Source organism: Symphalangus syndactylus, chromosome 18 (genome assembly GCF_028878055.3).
Source record: "Symphalangus syndactylus isolate Jambi chromosome 18, NHGRI_mSymSyn1-v2.1_pri, whole genome shotgun sequence".
NCBI classification, from domain to species: Eukaryota; Metazoa; Chordata; class Mammalia; order Primates; family Hylobatidae; genus Symphalangus; species Symphalangus syndactylus.
The window spans coordinates 62919302-62946215 of record NC_072440.2 but is presented as its reverse complement, the minus strand read 5'-3'; the positions used below and the strand labels follow the sequence as shown (position 1 = coordinate 62946215).

The following is a 26914-nucleotide window of genomic DNA, read 5'->3' as shown; positions in this document are numbered from 1 at the left end:
CACAGCCCTCCAGCCCAGCCAACTCCTTTTGGCCTCTGGTCTTCCTTGGCCCTGGAACACACCTGTAGGGGTTGATTAGTAGTGATTTATCTCGGCATCTGTCGCCTGTGAGCCTGTCCCTCTCCTGAAGGAACTACCTGTTGGCAGAGATAGGAACTGAGAGAACATCTGTCATGAGGGAGCTAACCTTCTTGAGGGAGACAGATAAGAAGCACATGAAACAGATAAATTCATGAGTGGCTCTGAGGTGTAACCCTGCTGGGAAGCACCAGGACAGTCTGGGCAGGAGGGCAGGTGAGGTTGGGTCGCCTCAGAAGTGTGTCTGTGGGAGGACACGCAGGGCCTCCAAGCCCTTGCTCTTTCTGTATTTTTGGGTCGTGATACACTTTGGTGAGCTTCACTTGTCCGATGACTTTTTGTTGGCATGGGCAGTATAGGATAGTTACATTTTTTTAAGATTTTCTAATAATAATTGAGAGAAAGATTTTATTTTTCTGTGGCTTTTCAGATATTATTGTGATACTGTTAATACATATGAAAACTCTTTCTCTGCCCAGTTTCGAATTGTCAAAGGAGCAAAGAATATTAGTCATTTCTAGTGTATGTGGGTATTAAGAAGGCTATTTACTGCCCTACCTAGGCCAGACTGAAGTGGTTATTTTATTTACAGGAAGAAACAATACACATTAAAAGGTATTAACCTAAATGCATTTTTGTGTGTAAAATTTCAGCCTCGGTTTTAGTTTATAACATCATACTTTCTCCCTGTCTCACATGCTTTTAGTGACATGTCGATTCATGATGTTTCGGTGAGTGCAGCTGAGACACAGGCGATTGTAGATGAGGCCTTGGGGCTGCGAAAAAAGAGGCAAGCGCTGATTGTGCGGGAGAAGGAGCCGGACCTGAAACTTGTGCAGCCCATTCCTTTCTTCACGTAGGTTGTCTAGCATCTCTGGGAATGCTGGGTCGGCCAGTAGGCCCTGGTGTGGGATACTGCCCTGCACAGGAGGGAGAGACCTTGAGGCTTGATCCTGGGTTGGTGGTATGGATGGGGGCTGGGTGCACAGTGGCCAAATGGTTGGAGGTGCATGCTTACTTGATTACTAAGAAGCAGGTCAGCTCTCTCTCAAGTACATCCAGTCTCAGTCCCTTTTTGCTGTTGCTGTTCTTGACCCCAGCCACCTGCCACATTCCTGTAAGGCCCTTCTCAGCCTGCCCTATCTAGAGGGGGAATGGAAACTAACATTTGCCAAGCACTTGCCAGGAGGAAACTGATGTTCAGAGTACTTAAATGGGGAGCCCAGAGACAGTCCCAGGTCTGGGCTTCTCCACTCTCAAGTCCATGTTTTCTCTCTAGGGCCACGTGGGGAGCCCTGCGAGATGGGCCTCAATATAGTCCTTGCCAGCCCCATGATGTGAGAGTCTCTGTCTTTCCAGGAAGGGCAAATTGGTATTGGTGGTTCCCTGGAGTTGGGGTAGTTTAGTCCCTTAGTGAGCTCTGGAATTCAATTTCTGTATTTAAAATTCTGACACTGAATCTTTAAGTTTAGCATGACTTAGCAGTAGCATTCCATTTCTACTCCCCACCCCCTACCTCCACCCCTGTCTGCCTCCTCTGAGGGAGCTCTGGCCTGGATCAGACTGACCTGACCTGGGTCCAATCCTGGCACTCCTAATGCTATGAATTGGATGACTCTGGGGACATTAGGAGCCACTCCCTAGCAACGGGGAGAGCAACATCTCTCTCGTAGGGTTGTCTTGATAATGACAAAATGTGTAGGGCTAGCACAGAGGCAGCACATAGCACCCACTCAGGAAGGGCTGGCTCTGATCTGTATTATTATGACTGGCTGTGAGTTTCAGCATATAGAATTTCCCAGAAATATTTCCATACCCAAGCACCGAGATGGCCAGGAAGAAAGGGCTGTTCTTCAGGCTGCTCTAGGACTCCTGTCTGGTGCCCTTTCTTGTATTTTGTCAGCTGGATTAGAGTCCTTCTCCCATCTGAGTGTGTGCTCCCCAACTACAGAGGGTTGGGGTTTTGGAAGGGCCCTGGGGTGCCTCCCTGTTACAGTGAAGGAGGAAAAGGCCTGAGAACACTAGAAGGGATTGTGGTGATGTGACTGGAGAACAGAGGGCTGGGAACTGGCACCGTGGTCACCCTCCACGGTGTAGGGGGAGGGCTAAGTAGAAGCAGGAGGGAGAAGTAGAAGCAGGAGGGAGTTAGGCTCAGTAGTTAAATTTGGAATTTGGTCATTAAAGGAAGAGTGTAGATTCCTTCTCTGGTAACAGAGGACATGATGCTTTTATAGTAATCTCCATCTATTCCAGGGGTTAGCAAAACTTTTCCTTTAAGGAGCCAGATAGTAAACATACTAGCCTTTGTGGGCCATGTACAATTTATGTTGTATATTCTTTTCCTCTTTTTCTTTTTTTTTAAACAATGCTTTAAAAACGTGAAAACCAGCCGGGCATGGTGGCTTACGCCTGTAATCCCAGTACTTTGGGAGGCTGAGGCAGGAGGATCACTTGAGTCAAGAGTTCAAGACCAGCCTGGGCAACATAGTGAGACCTCATATCTACAAAAAATAAACAAAATTAGCCAGATATGGTGGCACACACCTGTAGTTCCAGCTACTTGGGAGGCTGAAGGGGAGGACTGCTTGAGCCTGGGAAGTCAAGGCTGCAGTGAGCTGTGATGGCACCACTACACTCCAGCCTGGGTGACAGAGCAAGACCCCCATCTCAAAAAAAAAAAAATTAAAAAATAAAATGTGCTGCAGGGCACAGTTTACCACCCCTGGTTTCCTCAGTGCCTAGTAGGCATGAGCAAGAGCAAGGCACGAGTAAGGGAAATGGTGTATTTAAGGCATTTGACACAATCCAGCCAGTAAGCAAATTCTTCCTGTCTAAATGTAACACTAACTGAAGGCAGGAAAAAGATAGAAGAAATTCCTTCTAGCCCTGGGAGCCTCCATTGTTTAGATTCTGGATTTTGAAGCACTGTCCTTTTTTTTTCTTTTCTTTTTTTTGAGACAGAGTCTTGCTCTGTCGCCCAGGCTGAAGTGCAGTGGCACGATCTCGGCTCACTGCAAGCTCCGCCTCCCAGGTTCACACCATTCTCCTGCCTCAGACTCCTGAGTAGCTGAGACTACAGGTGCCCCCCACCACGCCTGGCTAATTTTTTATATTTTTAGTAGAGATGGGGTTTCACCATTTTAGCCAGGATGGTCTCTATCTCCTGACCTTGTGATCTGCCTGCCTTGGCCTCCCAAAGTGCTGGGATTACAGGCGTGAGCCACCACACCCGGCGAGCACTGTCCTTATTTTCTTGAGACAGGGTCTCGCTCTGTTGCCCAGGCTGGAGTGCAGTGTGGTGTGATCTTGGCTCACTGCAACCTCCACCTCACAGGTTCAAGCGATTCTCCTGCCTCAGCCTCCCAAGTAATCAGAATTACAGACATGTGCCACCACGCCCGGCTAATTTTTGGTATTTCTAGTAGAAACAGGGTTTCACCATGTTGGTCAGGCAGGTCTCGAACTCCTGACCTTAGGTGATCTACCCGCCTCGGCCTCAAAGCATTGGGAATACAGGCATGAGTCACCATGCCCAGCCGGAAGCACTGTTCTTTTATTCCTTTCTCGACACTTCCTGGATGCTGGCTCTGTGCAGAGGACTGTGCTCTGTGCTAGGGGCTCAGAGTGGCAGGGCCTGATCCCTTGCTACAAGTGATACTCGGGGTAGTCAGTCACCCAGAGAAAGCAGCACATGCCTCAAGCTGATGGGGGCTGTGAGGAGAGAAGCACAGTGTTGGAAGGCCTCTGAACAAGGTTCCTGCTGCTCTAGGGGTTAGGGAAGGCTGGGTGGTGGAGCTGGGGTCTGACTGAGGCACAGGCATTGGCTAGGCAGAGGGCTGTGCTGTGGGAGGGGACGTTGCATCTGGGTAGAAGGAAGCCAGCCCAAAGGCCCAGTGGATGTGAGAGTGTGATTTTGTTTAAGGAACTGAAAGAGAGCTAATGTAGCAGGAGTGCAGCGGGTGGTGTGAGAGGAGGCTGTGCAGCACCATGAGGCCAGGCTGAGCAGTTGGTCTTTAGTCTGAGGCATTAGAAGCAATTAAGGGATAGATAAATGGATAACATTGTAGCATGCCACGCAGCATAGTAGGCAACACACAACCTTGAACCCAACACAGAACATACAACACAGAATGTGAAATACAAAACAATAGACAGCACACAATATAACACACCACACCATACCACAACAAAACACACAACAGTCTCCTGTTGCCATCCAGCAGGCTCCAGCCCATTTGGTAATCCACTGAGGTGCTGCTCCCAATAGGCCCTGCCCATGGTCCAAGTTTTTATAGACCATGTCCCTGTTGGCAGTCCCCCACAGGCTCTCTGCATAAAACAGATTCGTGGCAGCAGAGGAGTTCCACAAGTGTTTTAAAGACTTGACCTTCCTGAGGAGGAGTTTTTGAAGTGAGTCAATGGATTTCATACATGCCTAGTTAAGTCTGAAAGTGCCTCAGGCCAACATGCTTATGGGGCTTCTGCTGCAGTGAGGGGCAGGTGGATGCCAGGTCCCTGGTCCAGCTTTGGCTGCTGCACCTTCAGTTCAGCTGTGTTAGACTCAAGATTTCATCAGTTATGACAGTGATGAAACCTTGATCACCTCCCCCACCCCCATGGACGTGGCAACTTCAGGAGCAGCTCTGCTGCCTCTGTGCAGGCAGGCCGTTTTCCCCTATGCTTGGAGTATTCCTCTGACAGGGTGGTGATCAGGTGTTGTGGCCCTCTCCCTTTAGCTGGAAGTGCCTCGGAGAGAGCTTGCTGGCCATGTACAATCATCTCACCACCTGCGAGCCCCCACGTCCCAGCCTTGGCAAGAGGATTGATTTGTCGGACTACCAGGACCCCAGCCAGCCTTTTGAGTCCTCCATGGTGGTGACGCCAGTTAACGTGATCCAGCCAAGCACTGTCAGCGCCAACCCAGCTGTGGCTGTTGCCGAGCCTGTGGTCTCCTACACCTCTGTGGCTACAACCACCTTCCCACTGCACAGTCCTGGTCTGTTGGAGACAGGCACTCCTGTGGGTAAGCAGGCCCCCTGAATTTGGCTTCTGGGGAGACCCCGTTTACTGATCCCAGCAGGAATGAGACTGTTGGGGAGCCCTGACTCCCTAGAGAGAAGGGTCATGCTGACGCTCATGACTCAAGTGGAAGTGGAAGCCCCCAGCCCTAGAGGAGCCTCTCAGCCTGCTCACAGTGCCACTGCCCATCAGGGCCATTTCAGCTCTGAAGCCCCTGCAGCTAGGGGGACGGGGGATCAGGGATGCAGCTCCTGCTCCTTGACAGTTCCCCCAGGACCATTTAGTGCCTGGCAGCCACATTCTGGCATGAAGGTTGCTCTTAACCACTTGTAATGTGGAAGCTGGCAGAGGTCCCCTCTGCTGGTCCTGCTCCCTTGCTGACTGTATATATCCTGAGTTCTTTGATCTTAGAAAACAAAGTCAGCAAAGTCACCAACCACCATATGTTTTATTGATTTTTATTATTGTTAGAGTTGTCAAAAATTTTTGACAAAAGCTCCCGAGCCTTTTCTTGATTTCTGTGTCACTGAAAAAAACAAAATCTGGCAGATATAGAAGTTTCTGAATAAACATGTACATGGTTGTCTCTTTTTTACTTAATCATACATGACATTCTTCTGTTGTCCATATAGTTCACACTGTTCTTTTGCTTTTGTCATATTGCTGAGTGCTCAGAGGGTACTGGGTAGGGTCATAGCCACTCACTCTGTCCGTTCTGGGTAACAGAGTGAGACCCCGAAGTTCAGCCGACCAGTGAGGGGATGGGAGGGTAAGGGTGTTGCTTGCTTTGTAGCTGTGGAAAGTACTCTTGAAATCTGGCTTGTGGGTCCTGTAAAGTCAAGAAAGGTGTGAGAGTTAAGGGGTTTCAAATTAATTTTACTCAGGATTCTTTGTTGTTGAAGAAGAGATGGAACATTTTTGGAATGTCAAAGAGTTTAATGCTAGTAGATTTATAAAAGAGGGAGATCGATGTGTTTTTGTGGTGCATTTTTTTCACCCCTGCCACCGTGTAAGATTTTAATTTGCATTCTTTGTGAAGGTGATATTTCTGGGGGAGATAAATCCAAGAAAGGGGTAAAACGGAAGAAGATTTCAGAAGAGAGTGGAGAAACAGCAAAGCGGCGGTCTGCCCGTGTCCGAAACACCAAGTGCAAAAAAGAAGAGAAAGTAGACTTCCAGGAGCTTCTGATGAAGTTCTTGCCGTCCAGGTACTGTGTATTTTTTCTGATTGTCAGAAACAAACTCACAAACCTCCAGCATACACCATCAATAACATTTCTCATTCCATTGCCACCCTCTTCTCTGGTCTCCTCCTTTGTGTTCCCATAACATCTGTGCAGATGTCTGAAGCACAAATCTCACTGGAGTAGGATCTTGGATTTTTCTCGCCTCTCCCCACCTCTGAAATTCCTGAAGGCAGGAGCTGTGACTTGTTCATCTTTTGAGAGCTAGAAGCAACATACTCATGTCCCTGTGTATTTACAAGACATCTATTTGTTGCTGGGAGGCAGAGGGGTGCTGTGTCTTGGATGCAGATGTCCTGAAAACCCCATGGAAGGGAGCTTCCCTCCTGCTTTCAGAGAGTCTGTGTCTACTTGATTTGCTCCAGGCTCAGCAGGATTCCCTTGCATTCTGAGAAGGTAGAGGAGGAGCTTGTGAAGTATTCCTGGATTTCACTCATTCTTAGTGCTTCTCAGGAGCCTAGGGGACAGGCAGGTACCAGGCTCCCCAGAGCTGGGAGGGACTTGGTCTTCAGTGCTTCTTACTTAGGTTTTCACCAGTCCTTCTGCTTTTTTTGTTTTTGTTTGAGACAGAGTCTTACTCTTTCGCCCAGGCTGGAGTACAGTGGCGCTATCTGGGCTTACTGCAAGCTCCGCCTCCCAGGTTCATGCCATTCTCCTGCCTCAGCCTCCCGCGTGGCTGGGACTACAGGTGTTTGCCACCGCGCCTGGCTAATTTTTTGTATTTTTAGTAGAGACGGGGTTTCACCGTGTTAGCCAGGATGGTCTCGATCTCCTGACCTCGTAATCTGCCCGCCTCGACCTCCCAAAGTGCTGGGATTATAGGCGTGAGCCACCGCGCCTGGCCAGTCCTTCTGCTTTTTGTCCTTGCCCGCTCACCTCGTTCAGAGGCTTTAGGGTCCTCAATTTCTGAGCCTTCCTGGAGTTTATGGTGCCAGTGGGTTGGTTTCTTAATACTCCCCTTCCTCCTCCCTTAGCTGAGTGGAGAGGCCTCTCTCGGCAGACACCATTCTTCATTTGCACTGGACCATCTGCCTTCTAACAGTTGGCTGGTACATTTTTTGTCTGCTGGGGCATCCTCGCCTATCTTCTGTCTTTGTGAGTTTATACTTTTTTACTCCTTCGTTGTTACTGGAATGGAGTTTGGGAGCTAACCATGTGTGTTCAATGTGCCATCTTTAAACAGGAGTTAAACTATCTGTAGTTCTTTCCCATGACAGTTTATTTCAGTGGTAACAACATCAAAGTGGTGAAGGAGAAGCCAGAAGCTTTAGGTGGATTATAAATTTATTTTACAGCAAGATTCCTAATTTTCTTAATTTGTTGTCTTTCTGAGGTGAAGGTGAAATGCTTAGAAATAATGATTGTTCTCAGTACTTGACGCAGAACCAAAGTGGGGCTGCAGTGCCTTCTGATGAATTTTTCTTAAGGAGTAATACCAGAAGAAAGTTTCCCTTTGGAAGAGCTGCAGGATTGTTCTTTGGTTGATGGTGCCAAGAGATTTGAGTGACCCTATATTCCCCTTAGCCCTGTTTTTTACTCCAAGGTCTTGTTCCCTAGTCCCATTTACCTGGAATGGTTTCGACTTTCTTTTTTATCTTTATTTTAGTTGTTGGTTTCCTTTGTGGTTTAGTGTCTGCTCCTTTGTTGTTTATTTTTGTTAGAGATGGGGTCTTGCCCTGTTGCCTAGGCTGGAGTACAGTGGCACAATCATAGCTCACTGTGGCCTTGAACTCCTGGGCTCAAGGAATCCTCCTGAATACCTAGGACTACAGGTGCACACCACTATGCCCAGCTAATTTTATTTCTTGTTTTTTGTAGAGATGAGGTCTTGCTATATTGCCCAGGCGGATCTTGAACTCCTGGCCCCAAGCCATCCTTCTGCCTCCACCTCCCAAAATGTTGAGATTACAGGCTTGAGCAACCACACTTAACTTAGTTTCTGCTTCTTTGAATGGTCAAGGCAAGAGCAACATGGTAGTTCGCCTGATGGAGTCGCCCTGGGAGTGTGTGCAATACGTGAATGAAGACATTCACAAGTGCTCTGAGTGTTTATGCTGCAGGGGTTCTGGGTTGAGGGAGCACCACAAGGTTGGCTGAAATGGGTCCTTGGGAGGAGTGCCTGCCAGGAGAGGCATCCCCAGTCCCGAGACTGGGCCCACCCACGGCTTTGTGAGGAGCCATGGAAGGACCAAGTTCAGATGGGCTTGATGTATCCCCCAAACTCCCACCTATCCATCCGCTTTCCACCTTACTTGCTGGGCTCCCATGAGGTCCTAGAACATACCAGGTGCTCTTCCGGCCTGTGCCTTTGTACCTGTTCTTGTCCTGCATCTTTGTATTGCAAGCCCTTCTCCTCCTCCAGTGTCAGCATGAACATTATCCCCTCTCAAAGGCTTTCTCTGACCCTGCTCTCTAAAGCAGGGCCCTTTTGACCCATAGTCTCAAGCACTCTGTTGCGAGGTGGTCCTTATTTGGGTTAGTTTGTGTACCTGCTTATTGGCTGTGTCTCTCTAGAGGGTAAGCTTACTGCAGGCAGGATCTGCCACATTTAGGGCTGCTGTATTTGGTGCCTAGCACAGTGCCTGGCACATAGCTGGTGCTCGGTAATCATCTGTTGATGAGATGAATGACCAAGACAGGATACAGACCAAATGCTGGCTCGTGAGGCCCTGGAGAGAGGCAGAGCCTCCTGGAGGCCTGGGTTCTGGACCCCACCACCCACTTATTTTAGCTGCCTTCTTCCTGACTCAGATTTAGTTTCTCTAACAGGAAGAGTTCAGATGCTTGTGTCAGAACGTGTGTTGTGACTTTGTGATTTTGGCATGTTACATGCAGGTTAAGAAAGCTGGACCCTGAGGAGGAAGATGATTCCTTTAATAACTATGAAGTCCAGTCAGAAGCCAAACTGGAAAGCTTCCCAAGCATTGGTCCTCATAGACTGTCATTTGACTCAGCCACATTCATGGAATCTGGTAGGAATCGAGCAGTGTGACCATTCACTTTGGGAATTCTTCTTCCCACTACCCTATAACCTGCTTATGTTTTGTTCTGGGAGAATGGTTCTGGGGTGTTTTTTAGTGTGGCCAAGGGTCTGCCTGGATTAGTCTTGGACCTGAGCCCTGTGGTCAGCTTGGAGGTCTTCTGAAATGTCCAGGCTCATACTTGCTTTGCTTTCTTATGGCCAAAATCAGAGACTTCGCTTTGCAAATTGAATGTATATAAGCACACCTGTTGAGTGTGTATCAGTGTATAACTGTTGAGTGAGATTAGTGCACATGGCAGCACTTGGAGGTCTACCCTTTTGATGTCCACCTTAGATATGGAGATTCAGAGAGGCTCAATCATAGCTGCTGAGGGCTGGAGCCAGGCATTGAACCCAGTAGCCTGATCTCAGCACCACAAGGTGGTATCATGTCCACCTGGATCAGATGGTAGAGGGAGGGAACAGTCTTTACTGTCCCAAAGAAAATAGGAGACCCTGCCATGGAAGGTCCTCTTTATTCAAGTCAGGTTGTTCTTGCTCCCTGGGCAGAAAAGCAGGACGTACATGAGTTCCTGCTGGAGAACCTAACCAATGGGGGCATCCTGGAGCTGATGATGCGCTACCTGAAAGGCATGGGGCACAAGTTCTTGCTAAGGTGGCCTCCAGGCTTGGCGGAGGTCGTGCTCAGCGTCTACCACAGCTGGAGGAGGCATAGCACCAGCCTGCCCAACCCGCTGCTGAGGGACTGCAGCAACAAGCACATCAAGGTTAGCGGGAGCCTCTCAAGGGCTGGTATTGAACTGGGACCAGGGCATGGGGACAGGGATCTTGCATGGGTGTGGGGCTGCTGTTGTGTTTGGCTGCATCTACTTGTGGGCCTGGAACCTGGGCTTTTTGTGGGTGTTGAAGCAGGAAGTCACTGAACCTGGTTTGTGCCTAGAAAGCTCCCTGATGGCTGAGTGGAGGATACACTTGGGGGTGAGAGTGGGCTCAGGGGGCCGTCAGGAGGCTGCTGCCATGCCAGGGGAGCAGTGGCTGAGATCCAGTGGTAATAGTGGGGTGCTGGGTTGTGGTTGCAGAGCTGATTGGATGAACTAGACATGGGATGTGTGAGGGAATGAGAGTCATGGGGAGGGCTTCTCGGGTTGTTTACTGAGTCACAGGAAGGCTCGCCAGGAGAAGCTGGAGGAAAGGGAAACATTTGGTTTGTTTGAGGTGGCAAGGACTGTGACTGAGGCTTTTGTTGTTGTTGTTTGAGACAGGGTCTTGCTCTGTTGCCCAGGCTGGAGTGCAGTGGTGCAGTCACAGCTCACTGCAGCTTCAACCTCCTGGGCTCGGGTAGTCCTCCCACCTCAGCCTCCTGAGTAGCTGGAACCACAGCCGTACACCACCACACCCTGTTATAGTCCCAGCTACTCGGGAGGCTGAGGCAGGAGAACGGTGTGAACGCGGGAGGTGGAGCTTGCAGTGAGCCGAGATGGCGCCACCGCACTCCAGCCTGGGAAAAGCGCGAGACTCCGTCTCAAAAAAAAAAAAATTGTTTTGTTTTGTAGAGATGGGGGTCTCACTATGTTACGATGTTATGATGTGGTCTTGCCATGTTGCCATATTGCCCAGACTGGTCTGGAACTCCTGGGCTCAAGTGATCCTGATGCCTTGGCATCCCAAAGCACTGGGATTACAGGCAGGAGCCACCATGCCTGGCCTATGACTATTTTTAACAGATGATAAAACAGCAGAAGCTAAATAGCGTGCTTAGAGAAGCTTTGGGGGCCGCCAGCAGTAGGGGGCTGAGCCTCACTGAGCCTTGTCTTCCTGCTGCATTCCACACCCCAGCCTCCTCCACTTGATGCCTCCTGGAGCTCAAGGGAACACAAGGTGCTCTGGCCCCTTACTCCTGTTGGAGGTGGGACACTGAATGCTGAAGCAGGAGCACCAGGAACATTCAGGGATGCCTGGTGGTCTTTCTGACTTGAGAGCACAGGAGGTAGAGGAACTTGTAGGTCAGTCATCCCTTGGTGGGCACCCTCCACTGAGTTACCTCGGGACAACCTCCTGGCAGCTTCTGCCCACCAGGCCATGCTCCCCTGGGGCAGTTGTGAAACAGCAGGAGGAACCAGGGCTTTGATCCCCAGGCAAAGCAGACTGATGATCACCTTCCAGCTGTGCCCACTGGGCAAGTGCCTTCTCATCAATGAGCCTCAGCTTCCTCAAGTGCCCTGGGAATGGTATACCAGCTGCCCAGAACTTTTAAGGGTTGAGTTCTGTAATTTGGATGCAGTGTCCGGCCCAGCACTTGGCAGGTGACAGGGCTGCCTCTTCAACAGGACAAGAACTCTGAAGACAGGTCTCCTGGCCTCTCCCAAGTCTTGTCCCAACATACATCCATGTGGCTCTTTTTATGTTCTGGCGAGTAGCCACTGATTATCACTTACGAAATGGCAAGTGGATAGAAAGAATTCTATTTTTATCAAAAAGTATAGTTTTGTTTCCTTCCACCGCCCCCTACCCCCCACACTGTGAAGAGGCTTTGTGATACTGTTCTTGACCTTCCTGTGTCTGTCCTGCAGGACATGATGCTGATGTCTCTCTCCTGCATGGAACTCCAGCTGGACCAGTGGTTGCTGACCAAAGGCAGAAGCTCTGCAGGTAGGAGGCATTCTGTGTTCTGTGGCCAGTCTAATATCTGAACCCCCAGCAGCTGGGAGAAAGCTGAGGCGGGAGACTGAGTCATGGAATTTAGACTTATATCTACAGTAGGCACATTTTTTGGGTTGGCTTGTCAGGGTCCCAGGGAAATCTCCTGGACACTCAAGAAGTGGTTAGCAGTAGCTAAGCCCCCAGAGGGAGCCACCTCCCTGCTTTTGCTGTTACATGAGATTGAAGGAAGTGGGATCTCAGTTTTGGTGTGACTGTTCAGTGCAGTGCTTTATGTATTATGTAGCTTCAGTAATTTTTCTGGTGATACGGATTTTTTTTTTTTTTTTGGGTAAGACAGGGTCTTGCTCTGTCAGCCAGGCTGAAGTGCAGTGGCATGATCTCAGCTCACTGCAACCTCTGCCTCCCAGGCTCAAGTGGTTCTCCCACATCAGCCTCCCGAGGAGCCTCCCGAGGACTACAGGCATGTGCCACCATGCCTGGCTAATTTTTGTATTTTTTGGCAGAGATGGGGTTTCACCATGTTAGCCAGGCTGGTCTTGAATTCCTGACCTCAAGTAATCCGCCCACCTCAGCCTCCCAAAGTGCTGGGATTACAGGCATGAGCCACTGAGCCCAGCTTCATTCTGACTTTTAAACCACCACCTGGTGGAATGTAGATATACTCAATGCTGTCTGTAAAATTGCTTCCCCTTGCCCTTGCCCCTGACTCTTGGCAGGGGGCGGGGTCTCTGCATATCTTTGTCTTAACTGGTCCAGCCTCTCTGATGCCTGCCACTCAGGGAGCTGTAGGGCTCTGAGGGGCCCAGGGTGCCCCTGGAGATAGGGTGGGTGTGGTTAGGGCCGAGTGCAACTTCTGAGAAGCAGAAGGGCATTAGGATGCTACACATGAAGTTGACTCGTTGGCCTGATGGTTTTTAGTGTCTCCTCGGAACTGCCCTGCTGGTATGGTGAATGGCAGATTTGGACCTGACTTCCCAGGCACCCACTGCCTTGGTGACCTCCTACAGCTGTCATTTGCCTCGTCCCAGCGCGACCTGTTCGAGGATGGTTGGCTGGAGTTTGTGGTCCGTGTTTACTGGCTGAAGGCTCGCTTCCTGGCGCTGCAGGTTAGTTCCATGGTCAGCTGCTTGGGAAGCATGCCCTGACACCCAGCAGGGTGGGCAGAAAACTGACCATGTTGAGGGTGTGTGTGTCTGCGTGTGTGTGTTTGTGTGTGTGTGTGCATGCATGTGTACATGCATAGCACCTGCCTGGGCACTGGGCTTGGCATGAGAAAGTGTGACACGGTAGGGAATTCTCAGCATCTCAGACTTCCAAGCATGATACCAGTCTGTAAAGCTCTTCACATAACCACAGAGCTCTGGAAGGCATTTGCTCTGCCTCTACCTCCCCCACTCAGGATTGCCTTGGCGTCTTGACTCTTTGCTTGTGTTTTCCTGAGAGAGCCCAAGCAAGTGAATAAACAGACACAGAGCTTTCTAGAAGGGAATTATTAACCTGTTTTGTGAGAGTTCTGGGAAAGCTTCCCTTCAGAGCCTGGTCTGGAAGGCCAGGATGGATTGGCTGTTACCTAGCACCTTGCACATGGTGGTACTGGTACACTGTGGTAGAATGAGTCAAGAGATTGCCAGGGCCCTGTCAGCAACCATTTAGTCTAAAGGAAGCAACACTGTTTGATGTGAAGAACATTAGTTCTGGAATTAGGACAGGCCTGGCTTCTAATTCTGGCTCTGCTCAAGTGTCCTCAGTGTTTTCATCTGCAACATGGGGTTTATGATATCTCCCCTCACAGAGTTGACATGGACTGTTCATTTAGTCAACAAGTATTTATTGAGCCCAAGCTACATGCCAGGCCTTTCTTAGGGGGTACAGTGTAATTGGAAAAAAATCCACCCTCATGGCCTCCACAGTCTAGTGAGATAAACGGTGTAAAGCATCTGGCACATCATAGTCAGTCTTCTGCTTTGGTCCCCGGACCTGTTTTCCTTCTAACCAGGGAGACATGGAGCAGGCCCTGGAGAACTATGACATCTGCACAGAAATGCTCCAGAGTTCCACCGCCATCCAGGTGGAGGCAGGGGCTGAACGAAGAGACATTGTCATCCGGCTGCCCAACCTCCATAATGACTCTGTGGTTTCCCTGGAGGAGGTGAGTGAGAATTTTCGTTTGTTTGTTTTTTTCCTGAGATGGAGTTTCACTTTTGTCGCCTAGGCTGGAATGTAATAGTGCGATCTCGGCTCACTGCAACCTCCGCCTCCAGGGTTCAAAGGATTCTCCTGCCTCAGCCTCCTGAGTAGCTGGGATTATAGGTGCCCGCCACCACGCCTGGCTAATTTTTTGTATTTTTAGTAGAGATGGGGTTTCACCATGTTGGCCAGGCTGGTCTTGAACTCCTGACATCAGGTGATCCACCTGCCTTGACCTGTAGTGCTAGGATTACAGGCGTGAGCCATTGTGCCCAGCTGAAAGGTTTTAAATGGTGTTTTGTAGTCAAAGATTTCTTGTGATTTGGCATAGTTAGCCCAGGGTTGACCTGTTTCTGAGGAACGAGAGCTTCCCATATGCTGAGTGGGGCCTCTGTTGGGAAGACAGGAGAGGCCTGGGAAAGGCTGCTCTAGTACACTGGGACACTGCAGATCCTTGGTGGAAAGCAGGTGTGGGAGCTCTGACTAGCACTATTTAGAAGCAGTCATTGCTCTGCTCTCCTGGCTATGTGTGGCAGCCAGCCCAGTGGAACTGGAAGGAAATATCAGCTGGAGCAGACCAGTATTGGGCTGGCCATGGAGTTGAGTCAGCAGTATGTGGCTTATATGCCAGGTTCCACCCAGGTGCCACTTTATTCATTGTGCAGCTTCAGACCCTGCTGCAGTTCTGCATCTGTGACATGTCCACACTGGCTGAAAGTGGCCTTCAGACTCTCCTAGAGTTATTTCAGGGACAAGTACAGGTACAGGGCTGTCTACATGCCAGGGCTTCGTCAGGTCCTGCGTGTAGCGTATGACAACCTCTGGTCCAGGCTTGCTGAGTTTCTCACAACCTGATGTTCCGTGATTCTGCAAGACTGGTTCTCTGAACTGTGACCACAAGGCTGTCCAACTATCTTGGCAGATGCTTTCCTGGAACTCCTCTGCTTCTGGGTAGTTTTTGGTTTTTGATGTGCTTGTTTTTTAAAGAACTGGATGCCTAGCCATTAATAGAAATACTTTTAACACATACATTTAGTGTAAACACTGATGTATGAAGGAGGAATCTAATTTTTTTTGGGCTGGAACATAGTCTAATTTTTATTCTCATCATCCAGGTCTGATAAAAACAAACACTGGCTAGATTCGGTGGGACAGGGGTTGAGGGGTTTACCCTCATACAGCATTGCCGGGCCTTTTTCAGATTGATAAGAACCTGAAGTCACTGGAGCGGTGCCAGTCCCTGGAGGAGATTCAGCGGCTGTATGAAGCAGGCGACTACAAGGCTGTTGTGCATCTGCTCCGCCCCACTTTGTGCACCAGTGGGTTTGACCGGGCCAAACACCTGGAGTTTATGACTTCCATTCCTGAGAGGCCAGCCCAGCTGCTTCTGCTGCAGGTGTGTGCTGCCAGTGTCCCTCACACCCACTTGCACCTTCTCTCCTTGCTTGTTTGTGTTTATTCTCTGGAGGCTCTGTGGTAGTTCTTAAGAACACATAGCTAGAAGAGAGTGGATGTCAAAACCACTAAGCCCTCAGGAAGATGTTAGTGAGAAGATACGGTCAAGACTAACGGAAAGTTAGAACCAAGGAGTGCAGATTCTAGGGTTCTGCGTGGCTCAGGGTGAGCCCCACACTTGACTTAGAACTTCTGCATGGCAGAGGAGGAAGGAAGAATGGTCAGGTCATCATCTGTCTATCCACTTGTTTATTCATCCATCTTGTTTTGTATTGCTTTTTAAGGCAAATATAAAAGTGGCTAAAATATCTGTACAGTGTGAAGAATCAAGATAAAATAAAGACCAATGTAGTTGAAGAAAACACTAGCCTCATGTGCCCTCCTGAATCCTTCTGTGCTTCTGTTCCTCAGAAGGTAAACTCTTACCAAGAGCCTGCCAGGGAACTGGCAGCTGCTGGGTGCTGGGCAGTTATTCAACCTCTCTGAGCTCAGTTCCTCATTTCTAGGATGGGAATGACCAACGTCCTTAGCTCAGAGTCCTGTTGTAGGGATTACACAAGATAATGTGTGTTGGCACCATGCCTGGCACTAGCAGGTGCTGTGGAGGTACTGCTGTCATCGTTGCCACCATCCTCAGGAGTTGGCACCAAGATAAACATGGAAGATAATACGCAAAATATGCTTGGTGGCATTGAGTCCTGGTCCCCTATGCTTCATCCTACTAATCACATTGTGTTTTTTATCTATGAGGTACTTCCCTTTCAATCTGGAAAGAGTCCAGTCTTCTCCCAGGCCTTTTGCACAGATTCCACGAAGCATTTTAATCATTAACATTGTTGAACTGGGAAATAGTTAAGGGGTACGACTGTGGGAACAAATGGAAGCACCTCAGTCATGGGGTAAGGGGAAGAAAGAGTTGGTTTGGGGAAGCAGGAGGGAGAAGGGGGTGGAAGGAAGGAGGCTCCAGCTCCTGGCAGAGGATGTCAGTCAGGTCCAAGCCAAGATCAGCAGCTGAGATGTGTGTGACCTCAGTTACCTGGCAGGCTGCAAGGTGGCCCAGCATGGCTAAGTGTGGGAGGGACAGCCAGCATACCAGGAAGGGTGCTGGGTGGGAGAAAGCGGAGAGAGGCCAGTGGTCTGGGGCCTCCGTAGGATGGCCTCAATGCTCAGATGTGGTCTTGCTCTTATTGTCTTCTAGAACAGCTGGATGTGGCAGGATACCCCATTGATGGGGGAGGAGCTGCTGCTTGGGCAGGCGCTGGGCTGTGATAAGGGCCGTGCTTGATGTCTGGGCCGAATGCCATGGAAGCTCCTGCTTTTTGTGAATTTAGGTCTCCTGATTATTGGTCAGTTTCGTATTGAGAGTGTCTTCTTATTGATTTGGAGTGCTTTTTTTGTATATTAAAGATAGTAATCTTTTTCTCAACAAATCTTGCAATTTTTTTTCCCAATTGTTTGCTTTTAAATTGCAGAGAAGTTCTGAATTTTTATGCTGTCAAATCTTCTAACGTTTTCATACATGTGTGATTTTGTTCATTGTTCACTGTGGTTTTTATTCCTATGCTTAGACAGTCTTTCCAAGAGTGGAGAAATATTCATCCATTTATTCTACACACATAGCTTGAGCTTTTATGGGGTGCCTGGCACTGGGCCAAGAGGAAGGCTGTTCTGAGGGACCTCATGTTCTAGAGGGGAGGCAGACAAGAGACCCATCAACAGAGAGATAAAAATAGTATTTGCTTTTGTTTTATTCCCGCAGTGTTAATGTTTTATGTTTTGCATTTAACTTGCTTCATTTAGCTTTTCTCAAGTGGGGCATTGAACTTGCAGTCTTCTCCTGTGGGTGTATAGTGGCGCTTTCTTCCAGTGGGCAAGCTGCCTATTATGTTCTTCAGTCTAATTGGATAGTTTGTGTCTTGTTGAGTTGATTCTTAGTCCTTAATATTTTTGGTTGCTATACTGAGCAGAATCTTTTTGTTGTTCACTATCTTTTCCATGTATTCCTGCGTTGCTGGCTTATAGGAACCCTACTGATTTTTTCGTGTTTGAGTCTGGGTGCTTCACTGAGTTCCCATTATTTCTTGTTTTCTGTCTGGCTTGTTTTATTGTGTTTGGGTGGATGATTGTGTTGCCCCCAGTCGATGGTAATTTGGTCCCCTCATTCGTTGGTGTTTGTTCTACTTTTTTGCTCTGTGTGGCCTTGAGCCCTGGAGATTATGTCATATTTTAGAGCACCATTAGCAGGTCCTTGTCTTGTCTCTGACTTTCACAATGACTCTGGTTGCATTTAGTAGTCTTTATCATGCTGGAAAATAATCCTCTGGCTCTCACATGTTGGGTGTTTTGACCAGGAGGCATCAGCTCAGGCTTTGGACTCCCACATCAGCACCCTGTAGGCACCCTCGCACCCCAGTGGCCTCATGGTAAAGGCTGCTGGCTTTCTCTAATGAAACACAGGCCCCGTTTTCCTGGCAATTAGGATTTATAAATTGGGGAAGGTTTTGATCTGTGTTCAGATACTACACCACATTCCAAAGGCAGTTTCAGGTATTTCTGATCCCACGCCTGTTGGTCTCACCTCAGAGAGTGGCAGCTGCACATGTCAAGGTTGGGAGGAGCCACTGCCAGGCCTGGGCTGTGGCGAGGTTAGAGCCCAACGGGGCACCGGGCAGCAGGTGCTTCCTGCAGGTGTAACAAGCGTCCCACCAGATCTGTGAATTCACAGACAGGCTGTGTTTCCCCATGCACCAGCACACTGATGAAAGAGAGATCCTAGGCATTTAAATGGGTTGTATTCTAGGCCAAAAAAAAAAAAAAAAAAAAACAGCTTTGCGAAAGCAGTGGTTTCCAAAGAGAAGCTTTTAAAATAGAAGTAACAGTTCAATGTGGTGTTCTGAGAGTTCTTCCATGTGCCAGGCACTGTGCTGAGTGTAATCTGCACATCAGCTCATTTAATGCCCACAGTGCCGCTAAGGGGGTGATGTGGTGGCTGAGGCCCAAATGGCTTTCATATTGGCCCCATCAGGGCACCTGGGGAGGAGGGGGCTGATAGAATGATGACTTTAGTGTTGCCTGGCCAGTTGCCCCTGTTGTGGCCTTGGCTCAGGCCCTCCTCCGCTGAGATAGTCCCTCCCTGGCAGTCTGCCCCTTCGCTGCTGAACCCCCTCCAGAGCCCTGGCACTGGATGGGCACAGTGGCTCTGGGGAGAGCTGACAGGTGTTGGGGTCCCTGTCTCACCTTGGCTGGCTCTGCAGCCTCATTCCCAGCGTCCCAACTTTATAAATGGGGAAGTTGAGGTACAGAGGTGAAGCCTTTCTGAAAGCTCCCTGGCTGGTGACATTCTCTGCTGCCATTGCACACAGGCCACTGGACTGCCCTTCCAGGCACCTCCGGGCTGTATGGGGCCTATGTTGTACTGGGGCTCGTTCTTCCCTTTCTTTTGCTGCCCCTCATCTGTTTTCCTTCAGTTGTCTCTGCTCAGGCCTTGGGCCCAGATGTGCTGAGCTCACCGTGCACTTCACCTGGCTTCTTGCTGTACTAGGACTCCTTGCTCCGGCTGAAGGACTATCGGCAGTGTTTTGAGTGTTCCGATGTGGCTCTGAACGAGGCTGTCCAGCAGATGGTGAACTCAAGTGAGGCTGCAGCCAAGGAGGAGTGGGTGGCCACAGTGACCCAACTGCTGATGGGCATCGAGCATGCCCTCTCTGCGGACAGCAGTGGTAGCATCCTGAAGGTATCATCCTCCACCACTGGCCTCGTGCGGCTCACCAACAACCTCATCCAGGTAACCCCTGGCTCCTTCTCACCCTGCCCTGCCCCAGCAGGTATGTCTCTCTGCCATCCTGCTTCTTCAGTAGTTCATAGCTTTCATTGCTAATTAGGCACCCAAAGGGGACATGATGGCTTCTTTGGCTGGAACTTTCGGGATCTGAGGAGGGGTTTGTGCGCAGGCTGCAAACCTTCCTGGGGCTGGTCGGATCTGGGGATTAGAGACTATGTAGCACGTGGTGCCGTGGGGTTCTTCCAGACCATCCATCCCAGAGGGGAAGAAATAACCTCACGGGGAGGCCCTGGTCTGCCTGCAGTGAGCCAGAGGCAGAATGGGAGCCAGAGCGCAGGCTGGGATGGCTCCAGCATCCCACGCTATCCTGGCACTTCCAACTAAGGGGTAGTCACAGCACCCTGCATCGTCCAGGAAGGCTTTAAGGCAGAGAATCTTCCTCTGAAGCACTCTGGGCTCTCTCCTCAATTCCCGCTCAGGCCATCAGCAAGTCCTGCCAAATCCATATCCTCACCCCTCCAGCCTTTGTTTCTCCCTCTGTCTTCATCTTTCTGCTGTAGTCCAGGCCACTGCTACTCTTGCTTGAGCTGTGGCAGCACACTTGCCACAGTCTCCTCTGCCCGCTCCAGCCACTCTCCAGCCACAGAGGCACCTTTCCAAAACAGATATGAATGTGCTCCTCCCTCACTTAAAACCCTTCATGTTCCCTCCAGGTTGTGTGTCACCTAAGGTACACTGAGCCCCAGGCCTATCTCTCCCCCGGTCTTGTGCTCCCTTGGCTGCAGCCTTCCTGGGCTACCCCCTGGGGTCCCTGCCTGCATGCCTGTCATCTGCCCCCACTCCTTGCCCTCCCTGGGTGTTGCACATACCACAGCCACTCACCTGGAAACTTCTTTAAAAGGCTCTCCCCTGTCTGCCCCACCCCTCCTCTGTGAGCCATTATGGGTGTGTCTGTTCTCATTGCAGCAGCCATACTGACTCTTTGCACTTGTGTAGCTTGTCCATGGCTCTCTTCTGTCTGGGCTCTCAGCTCCCCCATGCCCTGTTCACAGGACACAGCACATAGTAGGTACTGAGGGTATCAGTAACTGCATGTGGCGTGAAGGAGAGTGGTGTGACTATCTTTGGACACTATGGGTCTCTGATGACATGCTGAGGATCTGCTAGGTTACAGTGCCCACATCTGAGCAGTGGGGGTGGGCAGGCAGCATGTACCAGCTCCCCAAGAGGCCTCCTGCCTCCCTTCAGTCTGCCCTGAAGGCTTACCCTGCTGTGACACTTCTGCTGTCTCCCACCCTGCACCGTCAGGTCATTGACTGCAGCATGGCTGTGCAGGAGGAGGCCAAGGAGCCCCACGTCTCTTCAGTGCTACCCTGGATCATTCTACACCGGATCATCTGGCAGGAGGAAGACACCTTCCACTCTCTGTGCCACCAGCAGCAGCTCCAAAACCCAGCAGAGGAAGGTGCACAGGCAGTGGGCGCAGTGGGGATGAGCTCCGACTCCCATGTCCTTGCCCCTGTCCTCTGCCCTAGGATCCTGGACCTTATCCAGATGTTGTGAGTGGGGCTCAGTCCACTCAATCCAAGGATTTTGCATGTGCTTGGACAGAGGCAGAAGTGTCCTTGGTTCCTCCCTGAGGGAGCTTACTGTGCAGTGGGCATGGGAGGCCTGGGTGTGTGAGCATTGTATGTTTGGTGCAGATGGCAGCATGGAGGGAGTGACAAGAGGTGACTACTTATGACGAATGCTGACACTGCTCCAGGAGGCCTTGTATCCACTAGTTCCTTTAATCCCCATGACACCCGAAGGGATGGTAAGCCGAGGGCGGAGCGAGCACAGGTTCCACATCCCAACTGTCACTTCTTAGACGTGTGACCTTGGGCAAGTCATATAACTTCAGCCTCTATTTCCCCATACCCATATTGGGAATAATAGTATCTACCTCAGAAGGTTATTCTGAGGATGAAATGAAATAATAAAGCCATGAATCATCATGGTGGGTCAGTGCCTGGCTCATGGTGTGTGCTGAGTGATGAGAATCCAGGGAGGGCGAGCCCCAGACCCTTAATGGAGATGGCACTGGATCCATAGTCAGTGCAATGGTAGAAAATGTGCTGGATTGAAGAAACGACAGTAGTACAGCTAAATGACACTTAAAGCAAAGATTGCCTATAATCTTATCAGATAGATCTTTTTTTTTCCATTTTTTGTTTTCTTGCATTTGCTGTCCAGACTTGGCCTAATGCACACCTAGTTTGTGTGCAGTTGTTATAATAATATGTGTCTATTGATGCTTGTATTCAACTAGCTTAAAATTAAGTTTATTGAAGATTTTTCCTCAATAATTTGTAAAACAAGAAAAGTGAAAAGGAAAGAGTCATCCCTATTCCAACTGCTCAGAGAAAACCAGAGTTAACACATGATTTTTCTCCTTCCCTTCACACTCTCTCTATAATTTTATTCACTGCTCAGAAAGTTTTCAGCTGCTCACGACATATCAGGGCTCTGTGGCTAGGATACCTCTGGCTTTGACAGGTTTGTGGTGGTGGGAGACAGATCAACTATCTAACACCAGGATGGTGTGATGGATGGAAAGGAGGGCACCTGATGCTGCCCATGGGTGTGGGTGTGGGTTGAATTGAGCCCTGAAGGAAGAGCAGGGGCAGAGGAAGACACTGGGGAGGTGGAGTGGGGCCAGGGACTGAGCAAGCCTGAAGTCAGACAGGAGACCTGGGGCATGGGGATTGGATATGGGAAGAGGGGCCAGATTGCAAAAGGCTTTTATTTTCTGTTTTGTAAAGCTGTTGCTCCATTTTGCTCCATTGTTTTCATCATGCTGATGAGAGGTGCATGCTCTATTGAACCATCCCCGCTGCTGAACCCTTAGTTTGGCTGCACTATTTCATTCTTACGGGTCATGCCGTGATGAACACCTCATGCATGCCTTTTTGCTTGTACCCAATTTTTTTTTAGGATAAATTTCTAGGAATGAATATCTTTAGAGCTCTTGACAGTTATTACCTCTGGTACCTCATTGTTCTCCAAAAGGATTTTAGTGGTGAAAAAAAAATTAAAGTTTATAACTATAAATGTTTGTTATTTTTCTTAGAAAAATAACACAAAAAGACTTCTGGATTGAAATTCTCCTTTTCCTCAAAATTATGCAAACAAAAATTAGTTTTCAAAAAACTGCCGGCAAGTAAACACGGATAGAGGAATAGTCAAATACCTTAAACTTTGAAAAGTACATCAAAGAAAGAGAGAGAGAGAGGAAAGGAAAAAGAAAGGAAAGAAAAGAAAGAAAAAAGAAAGATTCTGGTGGAGTGGAAGTAGATGTGGCTCTATCTCTGCATGTCCCTCAGCAGGAGAACTGACGGAAGATAGCAAGTTGACCAAATCCTGGGAAATATTATTAATATTCTCATTTGTGAAGAGTGGCATGAGGGGAAACCTCCTCCATCCCACCCTTGGCCTTGGCAGAGGCAGGAAGAGCCGCAGGATCCTGCCATCTTCCAGTGTGCAGACTGAGCTGAGGGAAGGGGCCCTGGGATAAAACACACTATGGTTGGGTGGTGAGGGGCCTGGTGAGGATATTATCACCCAGGAAAAATAATAATAGTTATCACATACTGAATTCTCTGGAAGCAGATACTAAGACAGGGTTTATAAGGAAGGCGGAGGAAGCAGAATTGGGCTTTTGAGCTGACAAACAGAATGAAACAAAAAGGAAAATTGTAGAACTGAGGAAAACACTGCAAACTAAATCTCACCATTATAAAGTCATAAATGCAAACAGCATGGAGCAGTATGAATATGACAAATTGAAACAATTGGTTGCACTTAAGAGCCAAAAGTAACAGGGCATGGTGGCTCACTCCTGTAATTCCCACACTTTAGGAGTTCAAGGCAGAAGGATTACGTAGGGCCAGGAGTTTGAAGCCAGCCCAGGCAACGTAGTAAGACCGTGTATCTACAAAAAGTAAAATAAAAAAAAAAATTAGCCAGGTGTGGTGGTGGCACCTAGAGACCTAGCTACTTGGGAGGCTGAGAAGGGAGGATGACTTGAGCCCAGGAGTTGGAGGCTGCATTGAGCTATGACCATGCCACTGCACTCCAGCCTAGGCAAAAGTGAGACCTCATCTTAAAAAAAAGAAGAAAAAGTACAAAATAAATTTCATGAAAGAAAGTTATTACTAGTGGCTTCTGACATGTTCTGTCCTGATCCACTCTGAAAATGCTAGTTATAAGTCGTTAATGGGTTATGGCCCAGAGTTTCAAAAATACTAAGGGACCTTTATAAACAAATAATACTTCTAGTGGTAAACAAATGTGTAACTGGAATTCAGTAGTTCTTTTTCCTCCTGTTTTACTCTTTTTCTTCTGTATTATTTAGGTAGACCTAAATCTAAGAACTTTCAAGGCCAGACGCCTTGGCTCATGCCTGTAGTCTCAACACTTTGGGAGGCCGAGGCAGGCCAGGAGTTCGAGACCAGCTTGAGCAACATAGTGAGACCCTGTCTCTACAAAAAAATTAAAAAATTAGCTGGGTGTGGTAGCTCACGCCTGTAGTCCCAGCTACTCAGGAGATTCAGGCAGGAAGATTGTTTGAGTCCAGGAATTGGAGGCTGCAGTGAGCTATAATTGTGCCAACTGTACCCCAGCCTGGGCAAAAGTTAGACCCTATCAAAAAAAAATTTTTTTTTAAGTTAAGAAATGGCATGTGTAGTATGGGTTCCATTGTAATAAATTACTTTTCTCTCATTCAAAATGCCTCAGATACGCACAGATGAGTGCTGTGACTGAGGTTCACCAGATGTCAGCATTGGTTCTCTCTGGGCTGGTATTTTGATGGATAAAGTGTGCTCCTTTATATTTTCCTATATGGCTTGAATTGTGTTTTGATAAGCGCGTATTGCTTTAGTAAAGCCAGTCCAGTCACTACTTATTTAAAAAGCCTAAAAAAAAAAAAAAAAAAAAAGGAAAGGAAAAGTCTGTAGTCACGTTGATAAAGACAGAAAAGCCGGAAAAGAAGAGACTGAGCCTCGCAGCCCCTGCAGGCATGCAGGTTCCCACACTAACTCTGTGTCTGTCGGCCTGGACTTTCCCTAGGGATGTCGGAGACGCCCATGCTCCCATCCTCCCTCATGCTGCTGAACACAGCCCACGAGTATTTGGGCAGAAGGTCCTGGTGCTGCAATTCAGATGGGGCTCTGCTGCGATTCTATGTAAGTGCCTCCCCCTGGGCTGCAGACTGCCAGTGCAGGACAGGGCTGGGGTGGAAGGTGGAATGGGAAGGGGACAGATTCATGTTGGCACGCTGGGCTTGCTTGGCCTTCCCTCAGTGGGCCCACTGTGCGTCTTTGACTTACTGCATTACTCACTGTAGTTACCGAAGCTTGTCAGAAAGTCTGATAAGACTTTCTTGCCAGAAGGTTCCCTTGTGTACCTGAGGCTCAGGAAGCTCTGGAGCTCTTGAACAGCAGGTGGATTTAGATCCACTAGTCCTTACTGAGTTTCTTCCTAGTCAGGCATGGGGCTAGGCCTTGTAGTTGTAATTTCAGGAGTAATAACCACATGCACCACCACCGCCTTCTATTGAGTCCTGTTTGCTAAGCATGACTCACAATGCCAAATAGTAGTTGCTCATTCAATAGCTATTATTACATCCATGCAGTCAGTAAATGATTAGTGAGAGCACATACACTTCCTTGCACTTGTCAGTTGTGAATGACTGGAAGTAGCTCCCTGGGTTTACTAGGGATAAGCAGCACGAACCCTGTCTCCAATCTCACTGTTGAGTAGGAGGCCAAGCAGCATGCAGACCAGTTACAGAGCACCTGGTGTTCTTCATATACCAAGACAGGGACCTCAAACCCAGCCTATAATATTTATTCATGAAGTTCTATTGGGATATAACCATGTCCATTCATTTACATATTAACTGTGGCTGCTTTTGCAGTAGAGTGGCAGAGTGCAGTAGCTGTGATGGAGCTGTATGGCCAGCAAAGCCTAAAATACTTAGTATCTGGCCCTTTAAGAAAAAGTTTGCCATCACCTGCTCTATACCTTCTCTTCAGGGAATAATACCTGCTCTTTCACAACTGCACCCTCCCTCCCAATACTCCCCATCTTCCTGTGCTTTCCCCCCAGCGCTTAACCTCCAGCATGCTGTATGTGTGTCTCTGCTCCACTGAAATTAACTTCAGAGAGAGTAGGGGGTTTTGCTAGTTTTGTTCACTGCTGGATCCAAGTACCTAGTACACACCTGGCACATAGTAGTTGCTTAATAAATATGGGTTAAAGGAGAATATGCATATGTATAGAGCTCATGTATGTATAGAGCTTGACAGTTTGCAAGACACTTAGGCTGAAGATGTGATTTGTCCAGGAGACCTATCTGGCCCAGGTCCCTGTTGCTGGTTAGTGTCTGAGGCAAGTTCCAGCCCCAGCTCCAGATGCCTGAATGTCTCCCCTACCCTGTGAGTTCTGAGGGCCTTTGGGATGCTCACCCTGGGTCAGCTCTACTCTCCAAGACTATTTTTGGAAGAGTTTTGCCAGGCTGAGTCTGTAATGCTGCCCAGGACTTAGCCACTCCCTTTTTCTGCCTTCCCTCTGCCAACCAGCCCTCTGCAGGGACAGTCTCTGCTTCCATAAGGTCACCTCCACAAGGCCATCCTCCTTATGCTGATTGGGAAGAATGAGTTAATACCTTAGGCTAGCTTGGGTGGGAGTGGTGCTAAGAGTGAAGGGGTGGGCTGAAGGGGCAACAGGATGGTCCTATTTCGTTTTTCTTAATCTGTGTCTTTTCTAGTGGAGCATGAACTCTAGCTGCTGATATCTGCTAATGAATTTGAGGGAGTAGAATTGAGTTGAGCACGGTTGTGTTTCATTTTATAGTTCCTGATTTTCCTGCCCAAGGCCCAGCCTTTAGATTTCTCCAACCTTTGTAGCAGCTCTCCTGACCACCCTGTGCCTTCTGCCTGCCATGCTCTTCCTCAGCTTCTGCATGACTGGTTTGTTGTTTCCTTCCTGCCTTTTCATAGAGGCTTTTCTCTCTTGCCACATGCTGTCCTGTCTACTGCTGGGGACCCCCACCATTTGTTTCTGTCATGTGCCCCTCCCCCACCAGATAGCATCCCTGGGACCAGGGACGTTTTCTGTCTTGCTGTTTGATGCATCCCTGGGGCCTGGGCAATACCTGACAGACTGCTGCCCAGTTGATATTTCTTGAATGAATGAATGAACAAACATACAGACATTCATTAATTTCTCCAGAAATGCTTGCTGAGCACTCATGATTCTGGGTGCCATGGAGGATTATGAAGGTTGAATACTTCATTACTACCTCTTCTTGCCCCACGCTTATGGTCTGCAGGTAAAAGGATTGCATCTTGAGAGTGATTTGAGGCCAACATCAGGATGACCTTTTGTGTGGATTGTTTTCTCTTCTTAGATAGAATGGAAATGTTCTCTGAGAGAAATCCTCTTGAGTCTCTTCTTTTC

The 26914-nt window shown here is 48.8% G+C and overlaps 1 protein-coding gene across 14 annotated transcripts in view; it reads left to right on the top strand.

Annotated features, from left to right (window-relative positions):
• The window catches only part of LOC129468655 (calcineurin-binding protein cabin-1), a 169943-nt gene that overhangs the window by 43035 nt on the left and 99994 nt on the right, over window positions 1–26914 (top strand). For 13 of the 14 annotated variants that reach the window (XM_063622714.1, XM_055254487.1, XM_063622723.1 and 10 more), the window contains 12 exons: window positions 785–934; window positions 4815–5101; window positions 6137–6305; window positions 9177–9313; window positions 9874–10091; window positions 11895–11973; window positions 12904–13091; window positions 13982–14134; window positions 15374–15568; window positions 19169–19411; window positions 20717–20873; window positions 24521–24636. In XM_063622714.1, coding sequence (XP_063478784.1) covers window positions 785–934; window positions 4815–5101; window positions 6137–6305; window positions 9177–9313; window positions 9874–10091; window positions 11895–11973; window positions 12904–13091; window positions 13982–14134; window positions 15374–15568; window positions 19169–19411; window positions 20717–20873; window positions 24521–24636 — 2092 coding nt within the window. The remainder of the gene's footprint in view (window positions 1–784; window positions 935–4814; window positions 5102–6136; window positions 6306–9176; window positions 9314–9873; window positions 10092–11894; window positions 11974–12903; window positions 13092–13981; window positions 14135–15373; window positions 15569–19168; window positions 19412–20716; window positions 20874–24520; window positions 24637–26914) is intronic. The other variant, XM_055254489.1, reaches the window with a different exon arrangement.